Below are 25,269 nucleotides of genomic sequence, written 5' to 3'. Positions count from 1 at the left end.
TCTATCTCCCCCTTCTAGACTGTGAGCCCATTGTTGGGTAGGGACCGTCTCTATATGTTGCTAACTTGTACTTCCCAAGCGCTTAGTACAGTGTTCTGCACACAGTAAGCACTCAATAAATACAATTGAATGAATGAATGACTTCACTTCTCTGTGCCTCAGTTTCCTCATCTGTAAAACGGGGATGGAATCTGTGAGCCGTGGGACAGGGCCTACGTCCAACCCGATTTGCTCGTATCCACCCCAGTGCTTAGTACAGTGCCTGACACATGATGATGATGATGGCATTTCATAATAATAATGGCATTTATTAAGCACTATGTGCAAAGCACAGTTCTAAGCGCTTACTATGTGCAAAACACTGTTCTAAGCGCTGGGGAGGTTACAAGGCGATCAGGTCGTCCTACGGGGGGCTCACGGTCTTCATCCCCATTTTACAGATGAGGTAACTGAGGCCCGGAGAAGTTAAGTGACTTGCCCAAAGTCACACAGCAGACAATTGGCGGAGCTGGGATTTCAACCCATGACCTCTGACTCCAAAGCCTGAGCTCTTTCCACTGAGTCACACTGCTTCTAATAATAGTAATGATAATGGCATTTATTAAGCGCTTACTATGTGCAAAGCACTGTTCTAAGCACTGGGGAGGTTACAAGGAGATCAGGTTGTCCCACAGGGGGCTCACGGTCTTCATCCCCATTTTACAGATGAGGTAACTGAGACCCGGAGAAGTTAAGTGACTTGCCCAAAGTCGCACAGCTGACAATTGGCAGAGCTGGGATTTGAACCCATGACCTCTGACTCCAAAGCCCGTGCTCTTTCCACTGAGTCACGCTGCTTCTACATAGTAAGCGCTTAACAAATACCTTAATTATTATTACGGCAAGGGGCTGGGCCAAAGTGGAGGCCATTCGGATGGAGAGGAAGGGGAGGCAGAGCCGCTGCCCCAATGTCCCCACAACCCTGGGGGACCCTGCTCTTCCTCAAAGCCCCACCCCGGTTATCTCACTGTGCCTCGTTCTCGCCTGTCCCACCGTCGACCCCCGGCCCACGTCCTCCCCATGGCCCGGAATGCCTTCCCTCCGCACAGCCGCCAAGCTAGCTCTCTTCCTCCCTTCAAAGCCCTACTGAGAGCTCACCTCCTCCAGGAGGCCTTCCCAGACTGAGCCTCCTCCTTCCTCTCCCCTTCCTCCCCCTCCCCATCGCCCCACGCCCTACCTCCTTAATAATAATAACAATAATGGCATTTATTAAGCGCTTACTATGTGTAAAGCACTGTTCTAAGCGCTGGGGAGGTTACAGAGTGATCAGGTTGTCCCACGGGGGGTTCACAGTCTTCCTCCCCATTTTACAGATGAGGTCACTGAGGCCCAGAGAAGTGAAGTGACTTGCCCAAAGTCACACAGCTGACAACTGGCAGTGCCAGGATATGAACCCATGACCTCTGACTCCAAAGGCTGGGCTCTTTCCACTGAGCCACGCTGCTTCTCCTTCCCCTCCCCACAGCACCCGTATATATGTCTGTACAGATTTATTACTCTATTTATTTTACTTGAACATATTTACTATTCTATTTATTTTATTTTGTTAATATGTGTTGTTTTGTTGTCTGTCTCCCCCTTCTGGACTGTGAGCCCGCTATTGGGTAGGGGCCGTCTCTGTATGTTACCAACTTGTAATAATAATAATAATGGCATTTATTAAGCGCTTACTATGTGCAAAGCACTGTTCTAAGCACTGGGGAGGTTACAAGGTGATCAGGCTGTCCCTCGGAGGGCTCACAGTCTTCATCCCCATTTTACAGATGAGGTAACTGGGGCACAGAGAAGGGAAGTGACTTGCCCAAAGTCACACAGCTGACAATTGGCAGAGCCGGGATTTGAACCCCTGACCTCTGACTCCAAAGGCCGGGCTCTTTCCACTGAGCCACGCTGCTTCTCCTTCCCCTCCCCACAGCACCCGTATATATGTCTGTACAGATTTATTACTCTATTTTACTTGAACATATTTACTATTCTATTTTGTTAATATGTGTTGTTTTGTTGTCTGTCTCCACCTTCTATCAATCAATCAATCGTATTTATTGAGCACTTACTGTGTACAGAGCACTGTACTAAGCGCTTGGGAAGTACAAGTTGGCAACATACAGAGACAGTCCCTACCCAACAGTGGGCTCACAGTTTAAAAGGGGGAGACAGAGAACAAAAACAAACATACTAACAAAATAAAATAAACGGAATGGATATGTACAAGTAAAATAAATAGAGTAATAAATATGTACAAACATATATATGTATATACAGGTGCCGTGGGGAAGGAAAGGAGGTAAGATGAGGGGGATAGACTGTGAGCCCTCTATTGGGTAGGGGCCGTCTCTGTCTGTTACCAACTTGTAGTTCCCAAGTGCTTAGTACAGTGCCCTGCACACCGTAAGCGCTCAATAAATATGAATGAATGAATGAATCAATCGTATTTATTGAACGCTTACTGTGTGCACAGCACGGTACTAAGCGCTTGGGAAGTACAAGTTGGCAACATACAGAGACAGCCCCTACCCAACAGTGGGCTCACAGTCTAAAAGGGGGAGACAGAGAACAAAACCAAACATACTAACAAAATAAAATAAATAGAATAGATACGTACAAGTAAAATAGAGTAATAAATATGTACAAACATATATACATATACAGGTGCTGTGGGGAAGGAGGTAAGATGAGGGGGAGAGATTGTGAGCCCGCTATTGGGTAGGTGCCGTCTCTGTATGTTACCAACTTGTAGTTCCCAAGCGCTTAGTCCAGTGCTCTGCACACCGTAAGCGCTCAATAAATAGGAATGAATGAATGAATCAATCGTCTTTATTGAGCGCTTACTGTGTGCAGAGCACGGTACTAAGCGCTTGGGAATTACAAGCTGGCAACATAGAGTGACAGTCCCTACCCAACAGTGGGCTCACAGTCTAAAAGGGGGAGACAGAGAACAAAACCAAACATACTAACAAAATAAAATAAATAGAATAGATAGGTACAAGTAAAATAAATAGAGTAATAAATATGTACAAACATATATACATATACAGGTGCTGTGGGGAAGGAGGTAAGATGAGGGGGAGAGATTGTGAGCCCGCTATTGGGTAGGTGCCGTCTCTGTATGTTACCAACTTGTAGTTCCCAAGCGCTTAGTCCAGTGCTCTGCCCACAGTAAGCGCTCAATAAATACGATTGAATGAATGAATCAATCGTATTTATTGAGCGCTGTGTGCAAAGCACTGTACTAAGCGCTTGGGAAGTTGGCAACATATAGAGACAGTCCCTACCCAACAGTGGGCTCACAGTCTAAAAGGGGGAGACAGAGAACAAAACCAAACAGACTAACAAAGTAAAATACAATAGATATGTACAAGTAAAATAGAGTAATAAATATGTACAAACATATATACATATAAACAGGTGCTGTGGGGAAGGGAAGGAGGTAAGGTGGGGGGGTTGGAGGTGGGGGGAGAGGAAGGAAGGGGCTCAGTCCCAAAGCCCGGGCTCTTTCCCACTGAGCCACGCTGCTTCTCTTGGGAACTTGTAGTTCCCAAGCGTTTAGTACAGTGCTCCGCACACAATAGGCGCTCAATAAATACGACTGAATGAATGAATGAATGAATGAATCTCCCCCTCCCCGCTTAGCTCCCCCGCGGCCCGTCCAGTCAGGCTGACAGGCCTTGAGGTGACAGGGCGGCCGTAAAGCATCCCCGTTCGAAGGCAGGCCGTTGCGACAGTCGGACTCCTCCCCCCCCCCCGCCGCCGAGGGTGTTTACGTGTCTCGGGGCGGGAGGCCCCGCCCCCTTCCTCCAGGCCCCGCCCCCTTTTCGGGGTCTCCTGGCAACGCGCGGGGGGCCCCCGGCCCAAGCCCGCGCGCCGTGGAGGGGATGGAGGCGCGAGACCCGACAACAGGTAGCGCGAGACCCCCGGGCCCAAGCGCGCGCCCGAGCCCCGCGCGCGCGCCCGAGCCCCCGCGCGCGCGCGCCCGCGTCCCTCGCCTTCCTGAGGGAAGGGGAAGGACGGGGCGCCCCGGGGACAGCACCCCGGACCCCTCAGGGAAGAAAGGGGGCACGGGGACTCAATCAATCAATCAATCATCCATCATCATCATCAATCGTATTTATTGACCGCTTACTATGTGCAGAGCACTGGACTAAGCGCTTGGGAAGTACAAATTGGCAACGTATAGAGACAGTCCCTACCCAACTTTGGGCTCACAGTCTAAAAGTCTAAAATACAATCAAATTACATTAAATTACATTAAATTACAATCAATCTAAAATACAATCAATCGTATTTATTGAGCGCTTACTGTGTGCAGAGCACTGGACTAAGCGCTTGGGAAGTACAAATTGGCAACGTATAGAGACAGTCCCTACCCAACAGTGGGCTCACAGTCTAAAAGTCTAAAATACAATCAAATTAAATTAAACTACAATCTAAAATACAATCAATCGTATTTATTGAGCGCTTACTGTGTGCAGAGCACTGGACTAAGCGCTTGGGAAGTACAAATTGGCAACGTAGAGAGACAGTCCCTACCCAACAGTGGGCTCACAGTCTAAAAGTCTAAAATACAATCAAATTAAATTAAATTAAATTACAATCAATCTAAAATACAATCAATCGTATTTATTGAGCGCTTACTGTGTGCAGAGCACTGGACTAAGCGCTTGGGAAGTACAAATTGGCAACATAGAGAGACAGTCCCTACCCAACGGTGGGCTCACAGTCTAAAAGTCTAAAATACAATTAAATTAAATTAAACTACAATCTAAAAATCGTATTTATTGAGCGCTTACTGTGTGCAGAGCACTGTACTAAGCGCTTGGGAAGTACAAGCCCTTTCCTTCCTCTCCCCCTCTCCATCCCCCCCATCTTACCTCCTTCCCTTCCCCACAGCACCTGTATATATGTTTGTACATATTTATTACTCTATTTATTTTACTTGTACATATCTATTCTATTTATTTTATTTTGTTAGTATGTTTGGTTTTGTTCTCTGCCTCCCCCTTTTAGACTGTGAGCCCACTGCTGGGTAGGGACTGTCTCTATATGTTAACAACTTGTACTTCCCAAGCGCTTAGTCCAGTGCTCTGCACACAGTAAGCGCTCAATAAATACGATTGATGATGATGGTGACAAGCTGGCAACTTATAGAGACAGTCCCTAAGGGAGGGGGCACCCCGGGAAAACGAGGGGGGTCCTAGGCCCGGATCCTTAGAGTTGGGTGGGGGGCTGGCTACCTGGTGACTCCACCCCCCCACCCCTCTGGTCTCCCCCTCATCCCCCTTTCCATCCCCCCGTCTTACCTCCTTCCCTTCCCCACAGCCCCTGTATATATGTGTGTACATATTTATTACTCTATTTTACTTGTACGTATCTATTCTATTTATTTTAGTTTGCTAATATGGTTGGTTTTGTTCCCTGGTTGCCCATCTAAACATGGAAATATATGTAAATTATCCTTTAAACACTTGATCTTCACCCCAACCTCAGCTCTGATCAATCAGTTATATTTAATGAGTGTTTTCTGTGTGCAGAGCATTGTACTAGGGACTTGGAAGAGCACAATGTACATATCATAATGTGTTTTAATGTCTGTCTCCCCCTCTAGACTGCCAGCTATGTGCATCTAGCTTTACTTCTATTTATTCTGATGGCTTGACACCCATCCACGTATTTTGTTTTGTTGTCTGTCTACCCCTTCTAGACTGTGAGCCCGTTGTTGGGTAGGGACCGTCTCTATATATTGCCAACTTGGACTTCCCAAGCGCTTAATACAGTGCTCTGCACAAAGTAAGCGCTCAATAAATACGATTGAATGAGTGAATGAATGTGAGCCCGCTGTTGGGTAGGGACCGTCTCTAGATGTTGCCAACTTGGACTTCCCAAATGCTTAGTACTGTGCTCTGCACACAGTAAGTGCTCAATAAATACGATTTATTGATTGATTGATTGATTGGTGCCTTGTCAGAGGCCCCGCGGCGGGGCCGGACTGGCCGGACCCCGGGGCCCGGTCAGCCGAGCCCCATGAAGAGGCTGCTCGGCTTCGAGTGGTCAGACATATCCGGCTGGTCAAGGCTGGTGACCCTGCTCAGCCGCCCCACCGACCCCGCGAGCCTCGGTGTCTTCCGCTTCCTCTTCGGTGAGTCGGGGTCAGCCCCCCCTCCCCGCTCCGGTGATGATGATGATGATGGCATTTATTAAGCGCTTACTGTGTGCGAAGCACTGTTCTCAGCGCTGGGGAGTTTACAGGGTGATCAGGTTGTCCCACGTGGGGCTCACAGTCTTAATCCCCATTTTACACGTGAGGGAACTGAGGCACAGAGAAGTGAAGTGACTTGCCCAAAGCCACACAGCTGACAAGCGGTGGAGCCGGGATTTGAACCGCTGACCTCTGACTGCAAAGCCTGTGCTCTTTTCACTGAGCCACGCTGCTTCCCCTGACTTCGGTGGAGTCAGGGGGTGGCAGGGCCCGGGCCCGAATCATTTGTTCAGATCCTCTGACCCCGTGGCCGGAGACCGAGGGACTTTGCCCTCAGATGGCAAAGAAAGGGAGGTGGGAGGGAAAGAGAGATGGGGGGAGGGGAGGAGGGGCCTACCACCCTCCCTAGGCAGAGTCTGCCCCTTGGCCAAGCAAGCCTCCCCCCTCCCCCTGCAAAAGAGAAAACAGCTCTGATCCCTCGACCCTATGTGGGGCCAGATAATAATAATAATAATAATAATGGCATTTATTAAGCACTTACTATGTGCAAAGCACTGTTCTAAGCGCTGGGGAGGTTACAGGGTGATCAGGTTGTCCCTCATGGGGCTCACAGTCTTAATCCCCATTTTACAGATGAGGTAACTGAGGCACAGAGAAGTGAAGTGACTTGCCCAAAGTCACACAGCTGACAATTGGCAGAGCAGGGATTTGAACCCAAGAACTCTGACTCCAAAGCCCGGGCTCTTTCCACTGAGCCACGCTGCTTCTCCAGATCTCCCTGTGACCCCCCCCCCCCCCCATCTTTCCAGGATTCCTGATGGTGCTGGACATCCCTCAGGAGCGGGGCCTCAGCTCCTTGGACCACCGGTACCTGGAGGGACTGGAGGTGTGCCGGTTCCCGCTGCTGGATATTCTGCAGCCACTGCCCCTCGACTGGATGTACCTCATCTACACTATCATGCTGTTGGGTGAGGGGAGCCTGAAGATCGATCGATCGATCGATCAGTCAATCAGTGCTGTTTATTGAGGTGCTTACTGTGTGCAGAGCGCTGCACTAAGCACTTGGAAGAATACGATGCAGTAGCGTTGGTAGACACGTTCCCTGCCCATAAGGAGCTTACAGTCTACACAGAGAGGGAGACTGAGGGCTCTAGGGGTGGGGTGGGGCTGAACCTTGTTGGGGGGCAGGAGGGCAGAGAGGGGCTTGGTCCCTACCGCCTTACTCTGCCCCTTCACTGAGCCATCAGTCAATCAGTGGCATTTATTGAGTGCTTACTGCTTGCAGAGCATTGTACTAAGGGCTTGGTAGAGTACAGTACAATAAAGTTGGTTGATTGTGATCCCTGCTTTCAAGGAGCTTACAACCTAGTGAGCTGTGCTCCCCGTCTCCAGGCCCCGGGCACGGTGACCCCTTGACTCTGGTCATTGAATTCTAGGGGCCTTGGGCATGATGCTGGGCCTGTGGTACCGCCTGAGCTGTCTGCTGTTCCTACTGCCATACTGGTACGTGTTTCTGCTGGACAAGACCACTTGGAACAACCACTCTTACCTGTATGGACTTCTGGCCTTCCAGCTGGCACTGACGGATGCCAACCGCTACTGGTATGGCGATTCCGGGGCGGGACTGGCGGGGGGTGGGTTAGGGATGGGGAGGCGGACACAGGAGGCCATTAAGTCGCTGGTCTGTGCTGACAAAGAGGCTTGGCTCAACACGGTTGCATATTCAGTCAGTCAGTCAGACTTATTGAGCATCTACTGTGGGCCCAGAGCACTGTACTAAGTGCTTGGAAGAGGATAAGATCCCTGTTCTTAAGGAGGTTACAGTCTTGTGTGAGAGACGGATGCTAAAATAAATTACGATTAGGAAGGAGAAGGAAAGGGGGATAGGTACTTGAGTCAATGCTTAATGAATAGGGTATTCAAATTGTGGCTTGAATGAATTCTGAGGTTTCATGGAAACAACACCCAAAGTCCCTGATGAGAGGGGCAGGCAGGGTGAGGAGGAGGAAGACGGGTATTTTAGAACTTGCAGGACAGTCTTACCCGCTGCTTCTGAGTGATTGTGGGATCTAGGGTCCAGGAGAGGGTGGGGGGGACATGGGGGCTTCTGGATGTGTTTTCGGAAGTCCGGCCGGCTGGGCCTGAGTGGGGCAGGGTTCTTGAATGAGAGAGGCTAATTAGAGACGGTTTGCTCTCACCAGTGCAGTGGGCTGAGCTGGCCCCAAGGGCTTGCCATCCCCATGGCCTGGGCTGACTCTGCCGCCTAACCCACCTGTCTGGGCAGTTCCTTGCGGAGCACTGCATACATCCTAGAGACAAACAAGGGAGGGCAGGGGGATCAGGGCTATGGAAGGGTTGGCACCAAGAAGCCCTTCGGCCCTCATCTCCGCCTTCCTGTCCTCCTTTCCTCCCTTTCTCCTTGGCCCCAGGTCCCTGGATGGCCTGCGGAACTCCCGGAAGAGGAACGTGCATGTCCCGCTCTGGAACTACACTGTCCTGCGCAGCCAGGTCTGCCAGGGACCCCTCTCCTCACTCCCTGCTCCCCACCAGCCTCCAGCCCAGCGGCTACTCCCGGTCATGGTCCTATTCCTTTTGAAGGAAGCATGGTGGGAGGAGGGATGACCCCTAAAGCCTTCCTGAGCCCCAGCCCTCCCTAGACTTCCCAGTTCCCCCGGCCCGGTCGCCCCTCCCTCCCCACCAATCTGTGCAGGCTCGTAACTGCCCGTCCCGGGTCACGATCGCAGATCTTCATCGTGTACTTCATCGCCGGGGTGAAGAAACTTGACGCTGACTGGGTTGGCGGCTACTCAATGAGCTCCCTGTCCCGGCACTGGCTCTTCAGCCCCTTCAAGTGAGAGCTGGGGGGCTGGAGAAGGGGTCCGGCCCCGGGTGGGAGAAGGCGGGCCTGCGGTTACTCCCACCGCCCCTTCCCAGTCCCCCGGATTCCCAGGGCTGCTGGGCCGCTAAACTCCTCTGTCCACTACTGGGGGAGCCCGGGCCTCGTGGCTCCTTCTGGGGTGGAGACGGCCCAGGGTCCCTCTTCCCCTCAGCCCCCAGCCTCATACCCTGGTATCCCCAGGCTGGTGCTGTCGGAAGAGATGACCAACCTTCTGGTGGTGCACGGGGGTGGGCTGGTGCTGGACCTCTCGGCCGGATTCCTGCTGTTTTTCGACGCCTCGCGGCCCGTCGGTCTTTTTTTCGTCTCCTACTTCCACTGCATGAACTCGCAGCTCTTCAGCATCGGTCAGGGCCCCGGGTGGTTTCGGGGGCCTGGGCTTCAGGGTGGGGCAGTTGGTCCCAACGTCAGGGAAAGGCCGAATGGGGATGGGGAACTGGGCTTGGACACTGAATATCGGTGGGCTGGCCATTTCACGCTGCGGGGGTGGCCCCGGGGAAGCGAAGGGCTCCAGGAGGCCCTAGATAAAGCCCCCCCACCTGAAGCCATCCCCTCTGCTGTCGCAGGCATGTTCCCCTACGTCATGCTGGCCAGCAGCCCCCTGTTCTGCTCTCCAGACTGGCCCCGGCGGTTGGCAGCCCGCTCTCCTCACTGGCTCCGGGGCCTGCTGCCGGCCGCGGCCCCCCCGGAGCGCAGTGCCTCCTGCGTCTATAAGGGGGGCAGGGGAGGCCGCCAGAGGCCAGGTTGGCGGCAGCGGCTGGGGGCCGCCTTCACGCTGCTCTACATCCTGGAGCAGCTCTTCCTGCCCTACTCCCACTTCCTCACCCAGGTAGCGGTCAGGGTCGGGGAGCTGGGGTGCCGGCGGGGAGGAGGGAGGACCCCGGCTCCCAGAGCGACCCCTCCCTTCTCTCCCCCCCACCCAGGGCTACAACAACTGGACGAACGGGCTGTACGGCTATTCCTGGGACATGATGGTACACTCCCGCTTCCACCAACATGTCAAAATCACCTACCGCGATGGGCTCACCGGCAAGCTGGGGTACCTCAACCCCGGGGTGAGCTCCCCACCGACCCATGTGCCATCCCACGGATGGCTCTGCCATCTAGCCTCTTCCCCTGTCCTACTCTGCCCACTGACTGAATTCCCCGACCCTGGGGAGCGTAATGCTGTTTATCAAACACAGACAACAGCTGCTGGTGCACTATAATAAGTGCTCGAGCCCAGCCCCCAAGTTGCCAGTTCAGTGGGCAGAGGCCCCGGGTGCCTCCTCTCCGCCAGCAGGCTGGAGCGGGCCCGGTAGTGGGTGGCGAGGGCGGCCAGGGCTGACGTCGGGGTCCGGACAGGTGTTTACCCAGAGCCGGCGCTGGAAGGACCACGCAGATATGCTGAAGCAGTACGCCGCCTGCCTGAGCCAGCTGCTGCCCAACTACAATGTCTCCGAGCCCCAGATCTACTTCGACGTCTGGGTTTCCATCAACGACCGCTTCCAGCAGAGGTGGGGCCTGAGGCTGGACGGGACAGGAGAGGCCAAGTCGGGAGGGCAGGGGAGACAGTCGGCAGGGACTGGGCCGCCCCAAACCCAAATCCCATCGGGCTGGACTGGATCCGGGTGACCTGAAGCGGCGTGGCTCAGTGGAAAGAGCACAGGCTTTGGAGTCAGAGGTTGTGGGTTCAAATTCCGGCTCTGCCACTTGTCAGCTGTGTGACTTTGGGCAAGTCACTTCTCTGGGCCTCAGTTCCCTCTTCTGTAAAATGGGGATGAAGACTGTGAGCCCCACGTGGGACTGATTACCTTGTATCTACTCCAGCGCTTAGAACAGTGCTTTGCACATAGTAAGTGCTTAATAAATACGAACATTATTATTATTATTACCTGTCACCCTCCGACCCCAGCCTCTGCAGGTCTCCCCCACCTACCCCGTGGGGATCAGGCCATGGGCGGGGCTGAGACCCCCAGGGCACTCATCCCTCCGGGGCCCAATAGCACCACTGGCAACCAGCCAAAATCCCTGCCGGGCCTTGCAAACTGAACCGTGGCCAGTCCACCCCGGTGTTTGGACGCCAGTCTGGAGCGGGCCGCTGGACTGGGGTCCTGGTTCCTTGGCCATTGCTGGCCGTGTGGGTGCTGCCAGCAGGAGACAGTACTACTCAAGAAGGGAAAACTCAACCAAGCCCTTGGAAGCCTTCTGCCTTCCTCCTTGGCCAGGCCAGAAGCCCAAGGCCCAAGTCTGTCATGGTCTGGTGGCCCTCCCCCTTGCTCCAGTGCAGAGTCCCGGTGGAAGGGCAGATAACTCTCTCTCTTGACCTCAGGCTGTTTGACCCTCGGGTGGATGTCGTCAAGGCCACCTGGTCCCCATTCCGTCCGACGCCCTGGCTGCAGCCGCTGCTCCTGGACCTGTCTCCGTGGAGGGCCAAATTCCAGGAGATCGAGGGTGGCCTGGATAACCACACCGAGGTGGTCTTCATTGCCGACTTCCCTGGTACGGCCGAGGTAGGGGAGGTCTGCCCCAGCGGCCCTCCCATTTTTGGCTAAGGGGGTGAGGGTCTGGAACCCTGGAGGTAGTTGGACGTTGTAAGCCCAGTGGGTGAGCAGGCAGTTGGGGGCACTGGGCCCCGTGACCAGACGGGCAGTTGGGGGCTCTGGGCCGTGTGGCTGGGAAAGGAGGGTCTGAGTTGGGGTGGCAGTGAGGGTAAAGGTGATTCCTTTCCTCCCGGGAGGGTAAGCCCCACGCCCCGAGCCCCGTCCTCTGTGCCCGAGCAGGACTGCACCTGGAGAACTTTGTGAGTGAGGACTTGGGGAACACCAGCATCCAGCTGCTGCAGGGGAAGGTGACTGTGGAGTTGCTGTCAGAGCAGAAGAACCACTCCCTACAAGAAGGGGATCGGCTGCAGGTATTGGGCCCGGCCCCCCCAGGGTGGCCAGAGAGGCGGGGGCACTGAGCCCGCAGTTAAGTGCCATGTTCTCGGAAACAGGTAGGAATGTCTGAGTCTTTGACCTCTCCCCCTTCACCCCTCGCCTAGTGTGCCCTGGCAAGTAGAGGGCACGGCTTCTGGGGGACCAAGGGGCAGCTACAGGGTGTGGGTTGTTACCCCTGTTGCCTTGTCCCTTACCAGCTGCCCCCTGGCGAGTATCACAAGGTCCACACGGTGTCAGACGGCCCCTCCTGCTACATGTACGTCTTTGTGAACACGACGGAGCTGGCCCTGGAGCGAGACCTGGCCCGGCTCCAGGAGCTGAAGGAGAAAGTGGAGAACGGAAGCGGTGAGCACGTGGTTCACGGGGAGACTGGGCCGGGGCGAGCCAGGGCAGGGGGGCCCTCCCCACCCCGATGCTAACCACCTTCCCGTCGTCCTCCTCCTCCCTTCGTGATGCAGAGACTGGCCCACTGCCCCCTGAGCTGCTTCCCCTACTGGAGGGGGAGGTGAAAGGTGGCCCCGAGCCCCCCCCTCTGGTTCAGACCTTCCTGCGGCGGCAGCGGCGTCTGCAGGAGATTCAGCGCCGGCACGCGGCCCCTTTTCACGAGCGACTGACCCGCTTCCTGCTGCGAAAACTATACATCTTCCGACGCAGGTCAGCGCTTGCCTGCCGTTTCTTCTGTCTGACCCCTGCCCCCTTGCGCGGCAGGACCGCCAATGGGCCAGGATGGGGCCGATCCTCTAAGGAGCTGGGAGCTAGTGTGTCCTTCCTCACGGGCGGGGCTGAGTGAAGGCTGAATGACAAGGTGGTTGGGGGGAGTGGGAAAGGCTCAGCCACTCTGCTTCTCATCCCTTCCCCCTTAACTCCCCTCTTCCTTCTCCTCTCAGCTTCCTGATGACTTCCATCTCCCTGCGCAATCTCCTGCTAGGCCGCCCCTCCCTGGACCAGCTGGCCCAGGAAGTGGCCTATGCCAACTTGCGGCCTTTCGAAACGGCGGCTGCCTCGGATCCGGAGGCACCGGAGTCTCCCCCCTTGGACTCTGACTCCCCAGATCCAAAACCAGCCCCTGGCCCAACAGCCACCCGGTCGGAGCTTTGATGGGGTTGGCCTGCCCCTCGCCCCCTCAGGGTAGGTGGGTGGGAGAATTTTTAGACTCATTTTTTAAGCCCTTCCCCCCCCATCCCAGGAGCAGGCTTCTCTCTCACAATAAATGGCCCTTTGTAGCCTGTGATTTTTAATTGTGCCGTAAGGTAGGGCAGCTACACAGCTGATGCAAGAGCGGAAGCGCAAGACCATTGTGCTGGGAGCTACTACGGCTTCCTTACAGCACAGGCGATTGGTTGAGCGAGTGAGGTGGTCTCTCGCTGGAAACTGCATTGTCTCCACGCAGCCATGACCAAATTGGGCTAGCTCTAAGCTGCCTATATCCATCTGGAACTAACTCCCTCTCCCCACCCTCCTCAAGTAATCCCAATCTTAGGCATCAGGGGAGCCCTGGCCTGGCCAGTTGGACACCTGGGTTCAGAGCAGGTACAGCGGAAAGTGCTGCCTTGGGCTTGGCAGCTGGGAAGGGAAGGGACTACAGTGCTAACCTATCTACACTGGAGCCTAGATAGGGTGGGGCCCCCACATTTCTCTGAGTCACACCAGCTACTTGCTGCAGAGCTCAGGGCAACCAGCCAGGTGGGTAGGGGTTGCAGTCTTACTTCAGCAGCCCTGCTGAGGGATCCAGGAAGGAACGACCATAACCACACTCCCCTCCGTGGGGCAGAGAGAAGGGCTTTGAGTCAGCCAGTCACTCCTTGAGGCTGCCTGGGTAAGGAAAAGGGCCCTGTTATAGGGTAGGGGACTCAGGGCCCAGGTTCAAACTCAAATCTGGGCCCACTGACCACCCAGCTGGGCTCCATGCTACCCCTTAGCACATTCTTTGCACCAGGGGATCTTAGAAAGCATTTAGCACCACCCCTGGCCAAAAGCACTTTGGTGGTTAGGTCAGGAAGGGTTCAAGGCTAACTGGGCTACAGGTGCCAGCCCCAGTGGTTCAGGAGGTTCCAGTAACCTGGTAGGAACATGGTCACAGCTCCCCCAAAGCAGCCAAGAATAGAGGGGCTTTAGGCCCAACAGACAACTGTCCTCCCAGCACAGGCCACCACTTCTATCCAAGAGCTGGTGTGCCAGGGACTGCTGGCCGCTGTAGCCAGGCAACAGAGCCTCCAGCTGGAAGGGTTTAGAGGCTCTGGACCACACAAGCTGCCTTGTACTTTTGGCCATCGCCAGCTTGCAGCCACAGCATGGACAATACAACTCGGGCCGGATAAGCACCTCATCTATTCAACCTCATTTGGCAGGGCCTAAGTGCTCCTCCCTACACATACTCACTTTCTCTCTAAAACTGAGGGTAGGGGAAGCAGGAACATACCCAATTCTCCCTTATAGGGTCAATTTACTAGTCCCTCCCACCACAGCCAACTGATGGAAGGGCCAAACCCCACCCCTGCTCCCCCGAGGACTGAACCATTCTAGCCTTCTTAACCCAGTAGAACTCTGCAGACAGTAGGTATAAAGCCACAGGTCGTTGCTTTTTTTAAATATATATAAATAGTGCTTACTAGATACTAAGTCCTGGAGCAGAGACAAGCCACAGTCCACATCCCACAAGGGGTAGTCTTAATCCCCATTTTACAGATAAGGGAGCTGAGGCATAGCCAGTTGCCCAGTGTCACAGAGCAGCCAGGACTTGAATTTAAGTCCTTCTACTGCCCAGGCCTGTGATGCTGTTTATGATTACCAGGGGAGGTTTGCACTTTTATGCCAATCCAGAAGGCCCTACCCTTTTAACAGTTGTCCCAGGGGAAGGCAAGCAGTTCCATGTGAAGGGCAGGACCAGTTTTCAAGAGGACTTTGTACCCACTATAGACCAAGCCCAACCCAGGGAGAAGTGCCAGTGAGGAAACCCATCCCAAGCTTGGGTCAAACTGCCACCCAACTGCTCCACTTCTGTTCGAGGGCCTCGGCCAAGGCTCTCTTCCCCATCCCGCTAAGCCCGGACCGGACAAAAAACTTCTCCAGAGGGAGGACCGACTCACAGTAAAAGGTAGAACCTAGCATTTTATTAAGATCTTCATTTACTGTTGGAATTGAGAACCAGACATACGTAATAAACCTCCCGAAAAAAAAAAAAAAAGATCCTGAAAGGCACTTTCTGCTGAGGACAGTAGTCATGGGATGAGCCTGTAAACAAGCTGGCTTCTCTGTACAACACCAGCCAACTCAGCGTCTCCCCACGGCCAGCCGCTCCAGCTCTGCCCTCCCCTCAGAAACCAGCCAGAACCCCCAAAGGTGCGACCCAAGGTTTTTCTGTAGGACACCCTGGCCTACCTGGGAATGCTGGAAACATGGCAATGAAATCATGGTGTCCAAAAGAATAGGTTTTTCATTTTTTTCCTTTTTTAAAAAGCTGCCTCTCTGAGGTGATAGCTTCTCTGTACTCACGCCACACCCCAGAACACAATAAATAAGCAATTAGAAAATGTTTCAAGTATGAAGGGATTTCCTTCTCCTCCCCGCCAAAAGTACTGCTCTGAAGGGAGCTGGTTTCTCTGTAGCTACACCAGCTGTTCAGAAAGCTCATTGGACCTGGTTTTGAAAATAAAACAAAGTTAAAAAACCCTGGGAGGAGCTCTTGTGCAGTGTGGAATACTTGGTCTTTCTTATAAAGAAAAAGTTACTCCGATACCAAAGTGTGCAACCTACAGACCCTCTGGCACCATCCCGCGACTTCTCTGTAGGACATCGCAAGGGTGCCAAGCGCCCGTTATCCTAGAGCTAGGAGTTGGTGAGGTTTGGCTAGTGCTGAAACCATGCATAGGATTGATTCGATAAAATTAAAACCTTATTACGTACGTCCTCCGGACAGACAGCTAGACAGTGGAGAGGTTTCGGCCCCAGTGCCGGTCAGAGGGTGGCCATTTAAGAGCACGGGTGCCAGGGCAAGGGCTCAGACGCTGACTGCCTTTCTCTAAAGTCAGGCTAGAGCTCCACCTGGAACTTTGCGAGGCATGCAAGACTCATCTGGTAAGGGACACCCGGACAAGCAGCTACATAATTAAGAGTTGGGTTTGGGGGGGTCCAGGGTGGAGAGAGGGGGTGGCTTCACATTCATAGTAGAGCTCGAACAATATAAAAAAAAGCCCCATGCCACTGATGGGGCTGTGGTCCTGCAGGACAGGCAATCGCTCCATCAGGTCAAGAAACTACAAGTACTTCACGGGCACATTACAAGGACGTCTCTCGGGGCGGTGGGGGAGGAGGGAGGTGAGGCGGTTAGATCCGGGGGGCTGGGGGCGGAGAGTCGGGTCAATTTGAAAGCATCATTTACTAGGCAGACTGCTGCCTGCTCACCTCTAGGAAGTTACACGGGTCACCTAAAGCTCACCAAATCCATTATAAGGGTGAGCGGGACATCGGGGACGGGACGGGAATTGGGGGGGGGGGGGGGCAGGGGGGAGAAAGTAGCACAGCCCACCTTACGGCCTCCACACAAAAGCTAAAAATTCAGGTCATTGGACAGAGTGACTGCAACTGATCAGGAGCTGAAAGAGGACAGGAGAGTTTAGGGAGCGGGGCCCTTTCCCGCAGAGCTTGAGGGCTTCTCTGTAACCTACGCCAACAAGTCTGGGGAAAGAAGCCTAACACTTTCAATACTTTAGCTTTTTGGGCACTTCCCATGGGAAGCTGTCCCTACCAAAGTGGCCATAGGCTGCAGTCCTCTGATAAATTGGTTTCTTCAGATCCAGATCCCTGGAATATACAAGTCCAGAACTTAATATGTAGTAATCAAATCGAGGTCAGACACAAAAATCAGCAAGACTCATTCTCTCAAGACTCCTGGCACATGAGACGTGTGCGGCTCAGTGGGGGAAGCTAGGAAGAAAGTCTGTGGGGGAAGAAGGGTTACGCCTCCCTGCTGTCCGGACTGTTGCAGTGAGGGAGAGGAAGGACAGGCACTGCCCCGCTGGCTTGCAGTCTAACAGCGACTGCGGAGCCGTGGCCCTTTGCGTGCCTTCGCAGAACCCGAGGCGCCTGTTTGGCTCGAGCCCGGAGCTGTGCCCGGGACCATGTGCTCGAGGCTCCAGTCACCAACAGACCTGAAAGCTCGTGGAGCAGGTCCCGAGAAGAAAGTCTCTGAGGTCGTACGATACTTACCATCCCTCCCCGGCCCCCCATCCCACCTCAGGTCCCAGTGGCACAGAAAGGCAGCCTAGCATTAAGGGGCTGCTTGACTGGTCACAGTTGGGGTCGGGGGAGCGGATTTCAAAGCCCGGCTTCCCGGCCCAACCAAGACCAAACGGGGATGCAAGACAGCACGACCTACCGTCTCTCGGTCTCAGAGAGCAACTATCGAGTGTCGTCGGAATGAAGGGGTCTCTACTGTGGGTATTGGTTGAGGGCCCGCCCTGCCTTAGTTTTCACTTGGACCTGAATACTAACAAGCCTTGTTTGTTTGCTTTTTTTCCCCCCAGGGGGGATGGCGCTAGTAACATGCATTACCATCTTTACCTGACAATGACCCCGGGTCGGAGGTCAAAGTTCTTCTTCACAATCTCCAGCAGCTCCCTCTCGCTCTTCTGAGAGGTACCATAATGGAAGATGGAGATGGACAGCGGGTGAGACACTCCGATAGCGTAAGATACCTAGGAGGCGAGGCGAGGCGTCAGAAGCCAACCCTTCACTCGCAGCGTCAGCCGTGGCTGCTTGTCATTCCACTCATCACGCCCATGTACCATCAAGCTAGCACCTACCTGAACAAGCACCCGCCTGCACAGACCTCCCTTCACAAGGGATTTAGCGACCCAACGGGCGGCGTAGGCAGCCGAACGGTCCACTTTGGTATAATCCTTTCCGGAGAAAGCCCCTCCGCCGTGAGCACCCCAGCCACCGTACGTGTCCACGATGATCTTGCGTCCCGTCAAGCCAGCATCACCCTGGAGGAACAGCCTCGGTGAGACCCTTGGGCGCAAGGGGCAGATGTCGGAGCCACTTAGGGACCTGGCCAGAATCTCCCGCCCTGTGCCCCCCACACCAACGTCCCCAGCCTTACCTGAGGCCCACCGATGACAAACCTGCCACTAGGCTGCAGGTGATAGATTGTGTCCTCATCCAGGTACTTGGCCGGCACGACGGCTTTGATCACCTTCTCCTTCAGGGCATCCCTCATCTCATCCAAGCAGACGTCTTCGTCGTGTTGGACGGAGATGACGATTGTGTGGACTCTGATGGGAAGGACGGCCCCGCGGTCCTGCATGTACTGTACCGTCACCTGAGAGAAGATCCATCATGAGATGCCGAGAGCCGATGACCCGTCTCCAAACCAACCCCCACCAGTGGAGCACCACCTTCCCGCATGGCAGAAGCGGGCTTCCCAGCTGGTTTAACCCAGATAAGAGCTAAGCCATCACTGCGGTAATTGCTTCAGGGTGAGCGGACAAATTTCTTTTGGGTCAGCGGACAAGGGAGTGGGGAGGGAGACGCTAGATGAGGAACCTGGGACTGACTCTCCGGTCTTAGGGAGGGGGCTCTCTCAGCTCCTTCCACACGGTTACTAGCCTTCGTAACCTGACCGTGCTAAACTGAGTACCCGGCTTGCTCAATGAGATTGCATGACTTTCAGAGATTCCGGGAACTACTTACTTGAGTTTTCGAATCTGGACGAAGCCAAGGCAGTGTTCCATTGCGCCGCAACTCAGCCAGTTTAGCGTTGAGCTTGTGCGCGAGGACAATGGTCAACGGCATGCACTCTTCTGTCTCATCTGTGGCATAGCCAAACATCAAGCCCTATGGGGGGGCGGGGGGGGGGAGAAACAAAAGCCCCATCATGAAACTCTGCTATTCAATGAGATGCAATTTGGTTTTTTGGGATGGAAGATTAGCAACAAACCTGGTCGCCCGCACCAATATCCTCTTCATTTCTGTCCAAATGAACTCCCTGAGCAATATCTGGTGACTGCTGCTCCAAGGCCACGAGTACATTGCAGGTTTTGTAGTCAAACCCTACAAGGGACAGAAGCTTGTTTCAAGGTGTGCCAACAATCCTCAGGGGCCTCACTTTTAACTGTGGAGTGGGTTTAGGGTACAGGGATGAGACCTAATGTGGACTGGGTTTTTCAAGTTAAGACACAGTGGGGAAGAGGGGGGGAGAAACCATTTTACATGTAGAGGATTGACTTACAACAGCTAATACCCTCATAGCCCAAGACTCAGGGACTGGGGATTTAACAGGTGGATGGGTTTCTGTTGATTCCCAGACAAACTGTGGTGGGTGGACTTTGCAGGCACAGTCACCTGGCAAACATTTCAAACAGTAAGCCCAGGCTTTCAAGTATCACCCACATTTTAAAGGGGGCGGTGGAGGGGGTGCACAGTGACACACTGTCAGGGCTTAGCATACTCCAACAAGTTCGAAAGAGACAGCCGGCATATGGAAAGTCACTGAGTGGGCAAGACCACAACACGACTCTTCCCAGAGATCACCGGAAAAGTGACCAAAGATGGCTGTGGAGCCAGCAGCAGAATGGATTTGATGACTCAGGGTCATGGTACTTTCAGGGGCGGGGGGGGGGAGGAGAAGAGGTATCTACCGCCTTATTTCAGAGTGTGCTTAGGTGGCAGGAACAACCCACAACCATGGACCTGGAAGTTTGTGCTGACATTAGCCGGGATATATCACCTACCTTAGATGGGTGAGAAGTGGGGCGGGGAGAAGGGTACTGACTTATCTTGGGAATACCACTGCACAATTACCTTCTTGTCAAGCCAACTGGACAACTTACCTTTGGAGGAATCATCATAGCCAACATGTTTAATGGTTTCTCGGACCACTTTCTGGTAGTCGACAGCAGCTCTGGATGTGATCTCCCCAGCAAGAAGGATCATCCCTGTTTTAGCAACCGTTTCTACAGGACAGGTTACAAACAGTCATTACAGAGGCTCAGGTGTTGAGGCTAGGTAACTGATGGTTGAAAGATGTTCACCACTCACCACAAGCGACTTTAGCATCAGGGTCCTGCTGGAGGTGGGCATCAAGGACAGCATCGCTAATTTGGTCACAAATCTTATCTAGAAAGAAATGCATGAATGCTGCTTTCAGACTACTGGATCCAACCTAAAAATTTGGCTCAGATTGCCCTCTCCTCCCTCCCCCCCGGTAAAAAAAACATTCCACTGAGGGCTTTAGGAGTCTTCGCTGTTAACTAGTGTATCGCTAGAGGTCACGGCACTGAAGGCAGCTGGAATAATCTAAGGGCTGAGTTGCATGCTAATTGCAAGTTGACACTATGTTCTCAATATAGCTGCACTTTAGGCTTGGCTCTTCATCTAGTGAGCTGCAGATGGCTACCAATTTTTAAGTGGGCAGAGAATATGAACGACGAAAATCTAGGTGCAGCATGGAAAGTGATTAATGTTTAATAAATGTTGATATCCTAATGCAAACTCAGTTTCAGGAGCAGGGAGAGAGGGAGTTCATTAGGAAAGACAATAGTCCTTTGTTTCAAGCTCATTCTCACTTTAAGGCTAATTCTAAGCTTAATACTTTGGCTTGGAGTCCAAAAACAAGGAAAGCCAAAAAAAAATCGTGAATCGGATACCCGTGGGCTGTACTACACTTCTGGATTACCGAAGGGAACCCAGATTTAACCTATCCCCTTTTCGCAGAGATTAAAGGCACTCGATCCCCACAAAGCGCTTTAGCCTACTCCATATTTTTCCGTCCTGCATTTTCGAATGGCCAACGCATGTGCGGAAAAGAAAACTATCCCTATTTAGTCAGCCTACTTTCCATTAGATCCCGAGCTTTACTGGTGGAACAATCAACATGACCCCTCCCCCAAATTTCGAATTACTCATGATGTCAAGGACAAAAGATGCCCAAGGGACTGGACTCATTCGGAAAGGCGCAGAAACGCTTCTTCCGTCTAACTGAGGCTGAGTAAACCGGAATAGACGCGTTCTTGGGATTATGATGCAACCTAATGTACACGCGGATCTTTCTGTCTACAGCTATATATACCCATTTCTAGTGCCAGCTAGCTACAGACACACTCAGCTCACACACGTCTCCCACTTGGGGACAACCAGGACTGGCTCCTCCCTCTGCTGCAGCCTTGCTGGGTGGGTTTGGGGAAAAGGGCTCTCGCCCTTCCAGGCCGAGTAAGGGCCCCCCAGGTTGGCAAGTCTAAAGAGACCGACACCTAGTACGTGGAATACTCTTCCATCCCGGAGGAGCCAGGAGCAGTGAAAAAGGCCTTTCGGCTGGGTGTGTGCCTCTGCGCGACTCCGCCGAACTCAATCAAAATGTCTGACGGGACGAGGCTGTGGAGAAATGGCTGTAAAACGATCCTGCCCCAGTCGGTGGGGAACGGTTTCCCTCCGGGGTTGGGGGGGGGGGGCATGGCATCCATAGGTGGCCCCACTAAGGACAAGCCCCAGACCAGCCACCCTCTCTCCCTCCTTGCCCCCCACAGCACCGTATATGTTTGTACATATTCGCTACTCTATTTATTTTACTTGTACATATTTACTTGGACAATACGTTGCCAACTTGGACTTCCCAAGCGCTTAGTACAGTGCTCTGCACGCAGTAAGCGCTCAGTAAATACGATTGAATGAATGAATGAATATTTATTCTCTTTATAATAATAATAATGGCATTTGTTAAGCGCTTACTATGTGCAAAGCACTGTTCTAAGCGCTGGGGTGACACAAGGTGATCAGGTTGTCCCAGGGGGCGCTCACAGTCTTAATTCCCATTTTACAGATGAGGGAACTGAGGCCCAGAGAAGTGATTTTAGACTGTGAGCCCACTGTTGGGTAGGGACTGTATATGTTGCCAATTTGTACTTCCCAAGCGCTTAGTCCAGTGCTCTGCACATAGTAAGCGCTCAATAAATACGATTGATGATGATGATGATGATGCCCAAAGTCACACAGCTGACAAGTGGCGGAGCCGGGATTTGAACCCATGATCTCCGACTCCAAAGCCCGGGCTCTTTCCACTGAGCCACGCTGCTTCTCTATTCTTTATTTTATTAATATGGTTCGTCGTCTGCCTCCCCCTTCTAGACCGTGAGCCCGCTGCTGGGTGGGGCCCGTCTCTCCACGTTGCCACCTTGTACTTCCCGAGCGCTTAGTACAGTGCTCTGCACGCTGTAAGCGCTCACTAAATACGACTGAGTGACTCCTCCAGCTCCCAGACAAGGGTCTAAATTTAGAGGCCGACAGCCGGGCCTGGTGGGATGCGGGGCGGGCCACGTGGGAGCCCGCATGGCCGCGCGCCCCCGCCAGCTCCCCCATGGCAGCGGACACGTGGTGGGGCGCTGCAATGCGGGGGAAGCGCGCGCCCGCGGCCCCGGGGGCGCGCTCCCGAGGACCAGGGAAGCGTGCGGGAAGCGGAGGGAAAGCGGCTCTCCCCTCGCCGGCCAACCCCTCCCTCGCCGATTCTGGAATTTTCTAGGACCTGGGACGGGAAGCTGTTGGGTAGGGACTGTCTCGTCTATACGTCTATATATCATCAATCGTATTGATTGAGCGCTGTACTAAGCGCTTGGGAAGCCCAAGTTGGCAACATATAGAGACAGGCCCTACCCAACAGTGGGCTCACAGTCTAAAAGGCATCAATCGTATTGATTGAGCGCTTACTGCGCGCGGAGCACTGTACTAAGCGCTTGGGAAGCCCAAGTTGGCAACATATAGAGACAGGCCCTACCCAACAGTGGGCTCACAGTCTAAAAGGCATCAATCGTATTGACTGAGCGCTTACTGCGTGCGGAGCACTGTACTAAGCGCTTGGGAAGCCCAAGTTGGCAACATATAGACAGGCCCTACCCAACAGTGGGCTCACAGTCTAAAAGGCATCAATCGTATTGATTGAGCGCTTACTGCGCGCGGAGCACTGTACTAAGCGCTTGGGAAGTCCACGTTGGCAACATATAGAGACAGGCCCTGCCCAACAGTGGGCTCACAGTCTAAAAGGCATCAATCGTATTGATTGAGCGCTTACTGCGCGCGGAGCACTGTACTAAGCGCTTGGGAAGCCCAAGTTGGCAACATATAGAGACAGGCCCTACCCAACAGTGGGCTCACAGTCTAAAAGGGGGATACTACATACTGTCTTCAGCGCTTAGAAGAGTGCTTTGCACATAATAAGCGCTTAACAAATACCAACATTATTATTATTATTATATGTGGCCAACTTGGCAACATATAGAGACAGTCCCTACCCAACAGTGGGCTCACCGTCTAAAAGGTGGATACTACATACTGTCTTCAGCGCTTACAACAGTGCTTTGCACATAATAAGCGCTTAACAAATACCAACATTATTATTATTATATGTGGCCAACTTGGCAACATATAGAGACAGTCCCTACCCAACAGTGGGCTCACCGTCTAAAAGGTGGATACTACATACTGTCTTCAGCGCTTACAACAGTGCTTTGCACATAATAAGCGCTTAACAAATACCAACATATTATATGTGGCCAACTTGTACTTCCCAAGCGCTTAGTGCAGTGCTCTGCACCCTGTAAGCGCTCAACACGATTGATTGATCGATGGACCGGCCCCGCCTCACCTGGGTGCCCTTCCCCTACGGACTCGGAGGTGAAGAGGAAGGTGCCTTCCTCGATGAAAGCCTCATGGAAGCCGTTGAGTTGTCCGTTCATCGTCGCGGAAGAGGAGGAGGGCGGTGACGACGACGGGAGGAGGGTGTCGCTCCCCGGGCCTGGAAGAGCGAGCGAGAGTGCGTCCGACCTCTTCGAGCGCCGCCGGCAGAATGAGGCGGCTGAGAGGGCGCCCGCCTATTTATAGCCCTGCGCAGGCGCGCGCCCTACTCCCGGGCACCGCCCCTCGCCGTCGCGCGCCAATGCGCCATTCATGAGGGCGGTGGGGGGGGGGCGGAGCGGGCCGAACCATTTTCAAAAGAAAAAAAAACCCGGAGCTCCACAGCGCTTATGTAACCAACCTCCCCCCCCCCCATTCCCACTCGTGCCCTCCGAGCCGCAGAAGTGGGAAAATCCGGCCTTTCCCGTAGGAGAAACAGGAGCGGGTTTTTTTTCCCTGAGGCGGCCCCCCCCCGCAGGGCGCAGTTGGACTCTCCCACCCCCTTCCTCTCCGTCTGGGCCCCGCTCCCCGCCTTTTCCTAACCGTTGGCGGCGGCCCTGAGGAGGGGGCAGGACTGGCTTATCCCGTTCGCTTCCCCCGCTTTTCCCGGGGGTTGTGCCAGGCCCCCTTCCCGACTCCGACCATCGTCAGTCGTATTTATTGAGCGCTTACTATGTGCAGAGCACTGGACTAAGCGCTTGGGAAGTACAAGTTGGCAACATATATCAATCAATCAATCAATCAATCGTATTTATTGAGCGCTTACTATGTGCAGAGCACTGGACTAAGCGCTTGGGAAGTCCAAATTGGCAACACATAGAGACAGTCCCTACCCAACAGTGGGCTCACAGTCGAAAAGGGGGAGACAGAGAACGGAACCAAACATACCAACAAAATAAAATAAATAGGATAGAAATGTACAAGTAAAATAAATAAATAAATAGAGTAATAAATATGTACAAACATCTATACATATATACAGGTGCTGTGGGGAAGGGAAGGAGGTAAGATGGGAGGGATGGAGAGGGGGACGAGGGGGAGAGGAAGGAAGGGGCTGAGTGTGGGAAGGCCTCCTGGAGGAGGTGAGCTCTCAGCAGGGCCTTGAAGGGAGGAAGAGAGATAGCTTGGCGGATGGGCAGAGGGAGGGCATTCCAGGCCCCGGGGATGACGATCGCCTTGGGGGGTCTTGTCTTCTAGACTGTGAGCCCACTGTTGGGTAGGGACCGTCTCTAGATGTTGCCAACTTGCTTATGAGAAGCAGCGTGGCTCGGTGGAAAGAGCCCGGGCTTTGGAGTCAGAGGTCATGGGTTCGAATTCCGACTCCGCCACGTGCCTGCTGTGTGACCTTGGGCAAGTCACTTAACTTCTCTGAGCCTCAGTTACCTCGTCTGTAAAATGGGGATTAAGACTGTGAACCCCACATGGGACAACCTGATCCCTTTGTATCCCCCCCCCAGCGCTTAGAACAGTGCTTTGCACATAGTAAGCACTTACAAATGCCAACATTGTTATTGTTATTAGTACAGTGCTCTGCACACAGTAAGCGCTCAATAAATACAACTGAT

The 25,269-nt window shown here is 53.5% G+C and overlaps 2 protein-coding genes across 2 annotated transcripts; one reads left to right on the top strand and one right to left on the bottom strand.

Annotated features, from left to right (window-relative positions):
* The first annotated feature begins 3,869 nt into the window (after nt 1-3,869).
* Nucleotides 3,870-13,261, top strand: GGCX (gamma-glutamyl carboxylase). Its single transcript, XM_038753940.1, has 15 exons — nt 3,870-3,936; nt 6,002-6,172; nt 7,042-7,200; nt 7,669-7,834; nt 8,662-8,740; nt 8,977-9,083; nt 9,312-9,475; nt 9,695-9,957; nt 10,052-10,183; nt 10,473-10,624; nt 11,440-11,609; nt 11,891-12,021; nt 12,244-12,391; nt 12,505-12,700; nt 12,934-13,261. Exons 1-15 carry the CDS (start codon nt 3,912-3,914, stop codon nt 13,142-13,144), a joined length of 2,274 nt encoding a protein of 757 aa, XP_038609868.1. The 5' UTR covers nt 3,870-3,911; the 3' UTR covers nt 13,145-13,261.
* Nucleotides 13,262-15,128: 1,867 nt separating this feature from the next.
* Nucleotides 15,129-23,864, bottom strand: MAT2A (methionine adenosyltransferase 2A). Its single transcript, XM_038753471.1, has 9 exons — nt 23,676-23,864; nt 20,084-20,161; nt 19,876-19,998; nt 18,984-19,096; nt 18,737-18,880; nt 18,147-18,365; nt 17,848-18,030; nt 17,606-17,739; nt 15,129-16,846 (listed from the first exon to the last, which is right to left on the bottom strand). Exons 1-9 carry the CDS (start codon nt 23,764-23,766, stop codon nt 16,744-16,746), a joined length of 1,188 nt encoding a protein of 395 aa, XP_038609399.1. The 5' UTR covers nt 23,767-23,864; the 3' UTR covers nt 15,129-16,743.
* Between the last annotated feature and the right edge of the window lie 1,405 nt (nt 23,865-25,269).

The sequence above is a fragment of the Tachyglossus aculeatus genome, chromosome 11, assembly GCF_015852505.1.
Source record: "Tachyglossus aculeatus isolate mTacAcu1 chromosome 11, mTacAcu1.pri, whole genome shotgun sequence".
In the NCBI taxonomy this organism is placed as follows: Eukaryota; Metazoa; Chordata; class Mammalia; order Monotremata; family Tachyglossidae; genus Tachyglossus; species Tachyglossus aculeatus.
This window is presented reverse-complemented; position numbering and strand designations above follow the sequence as displayed.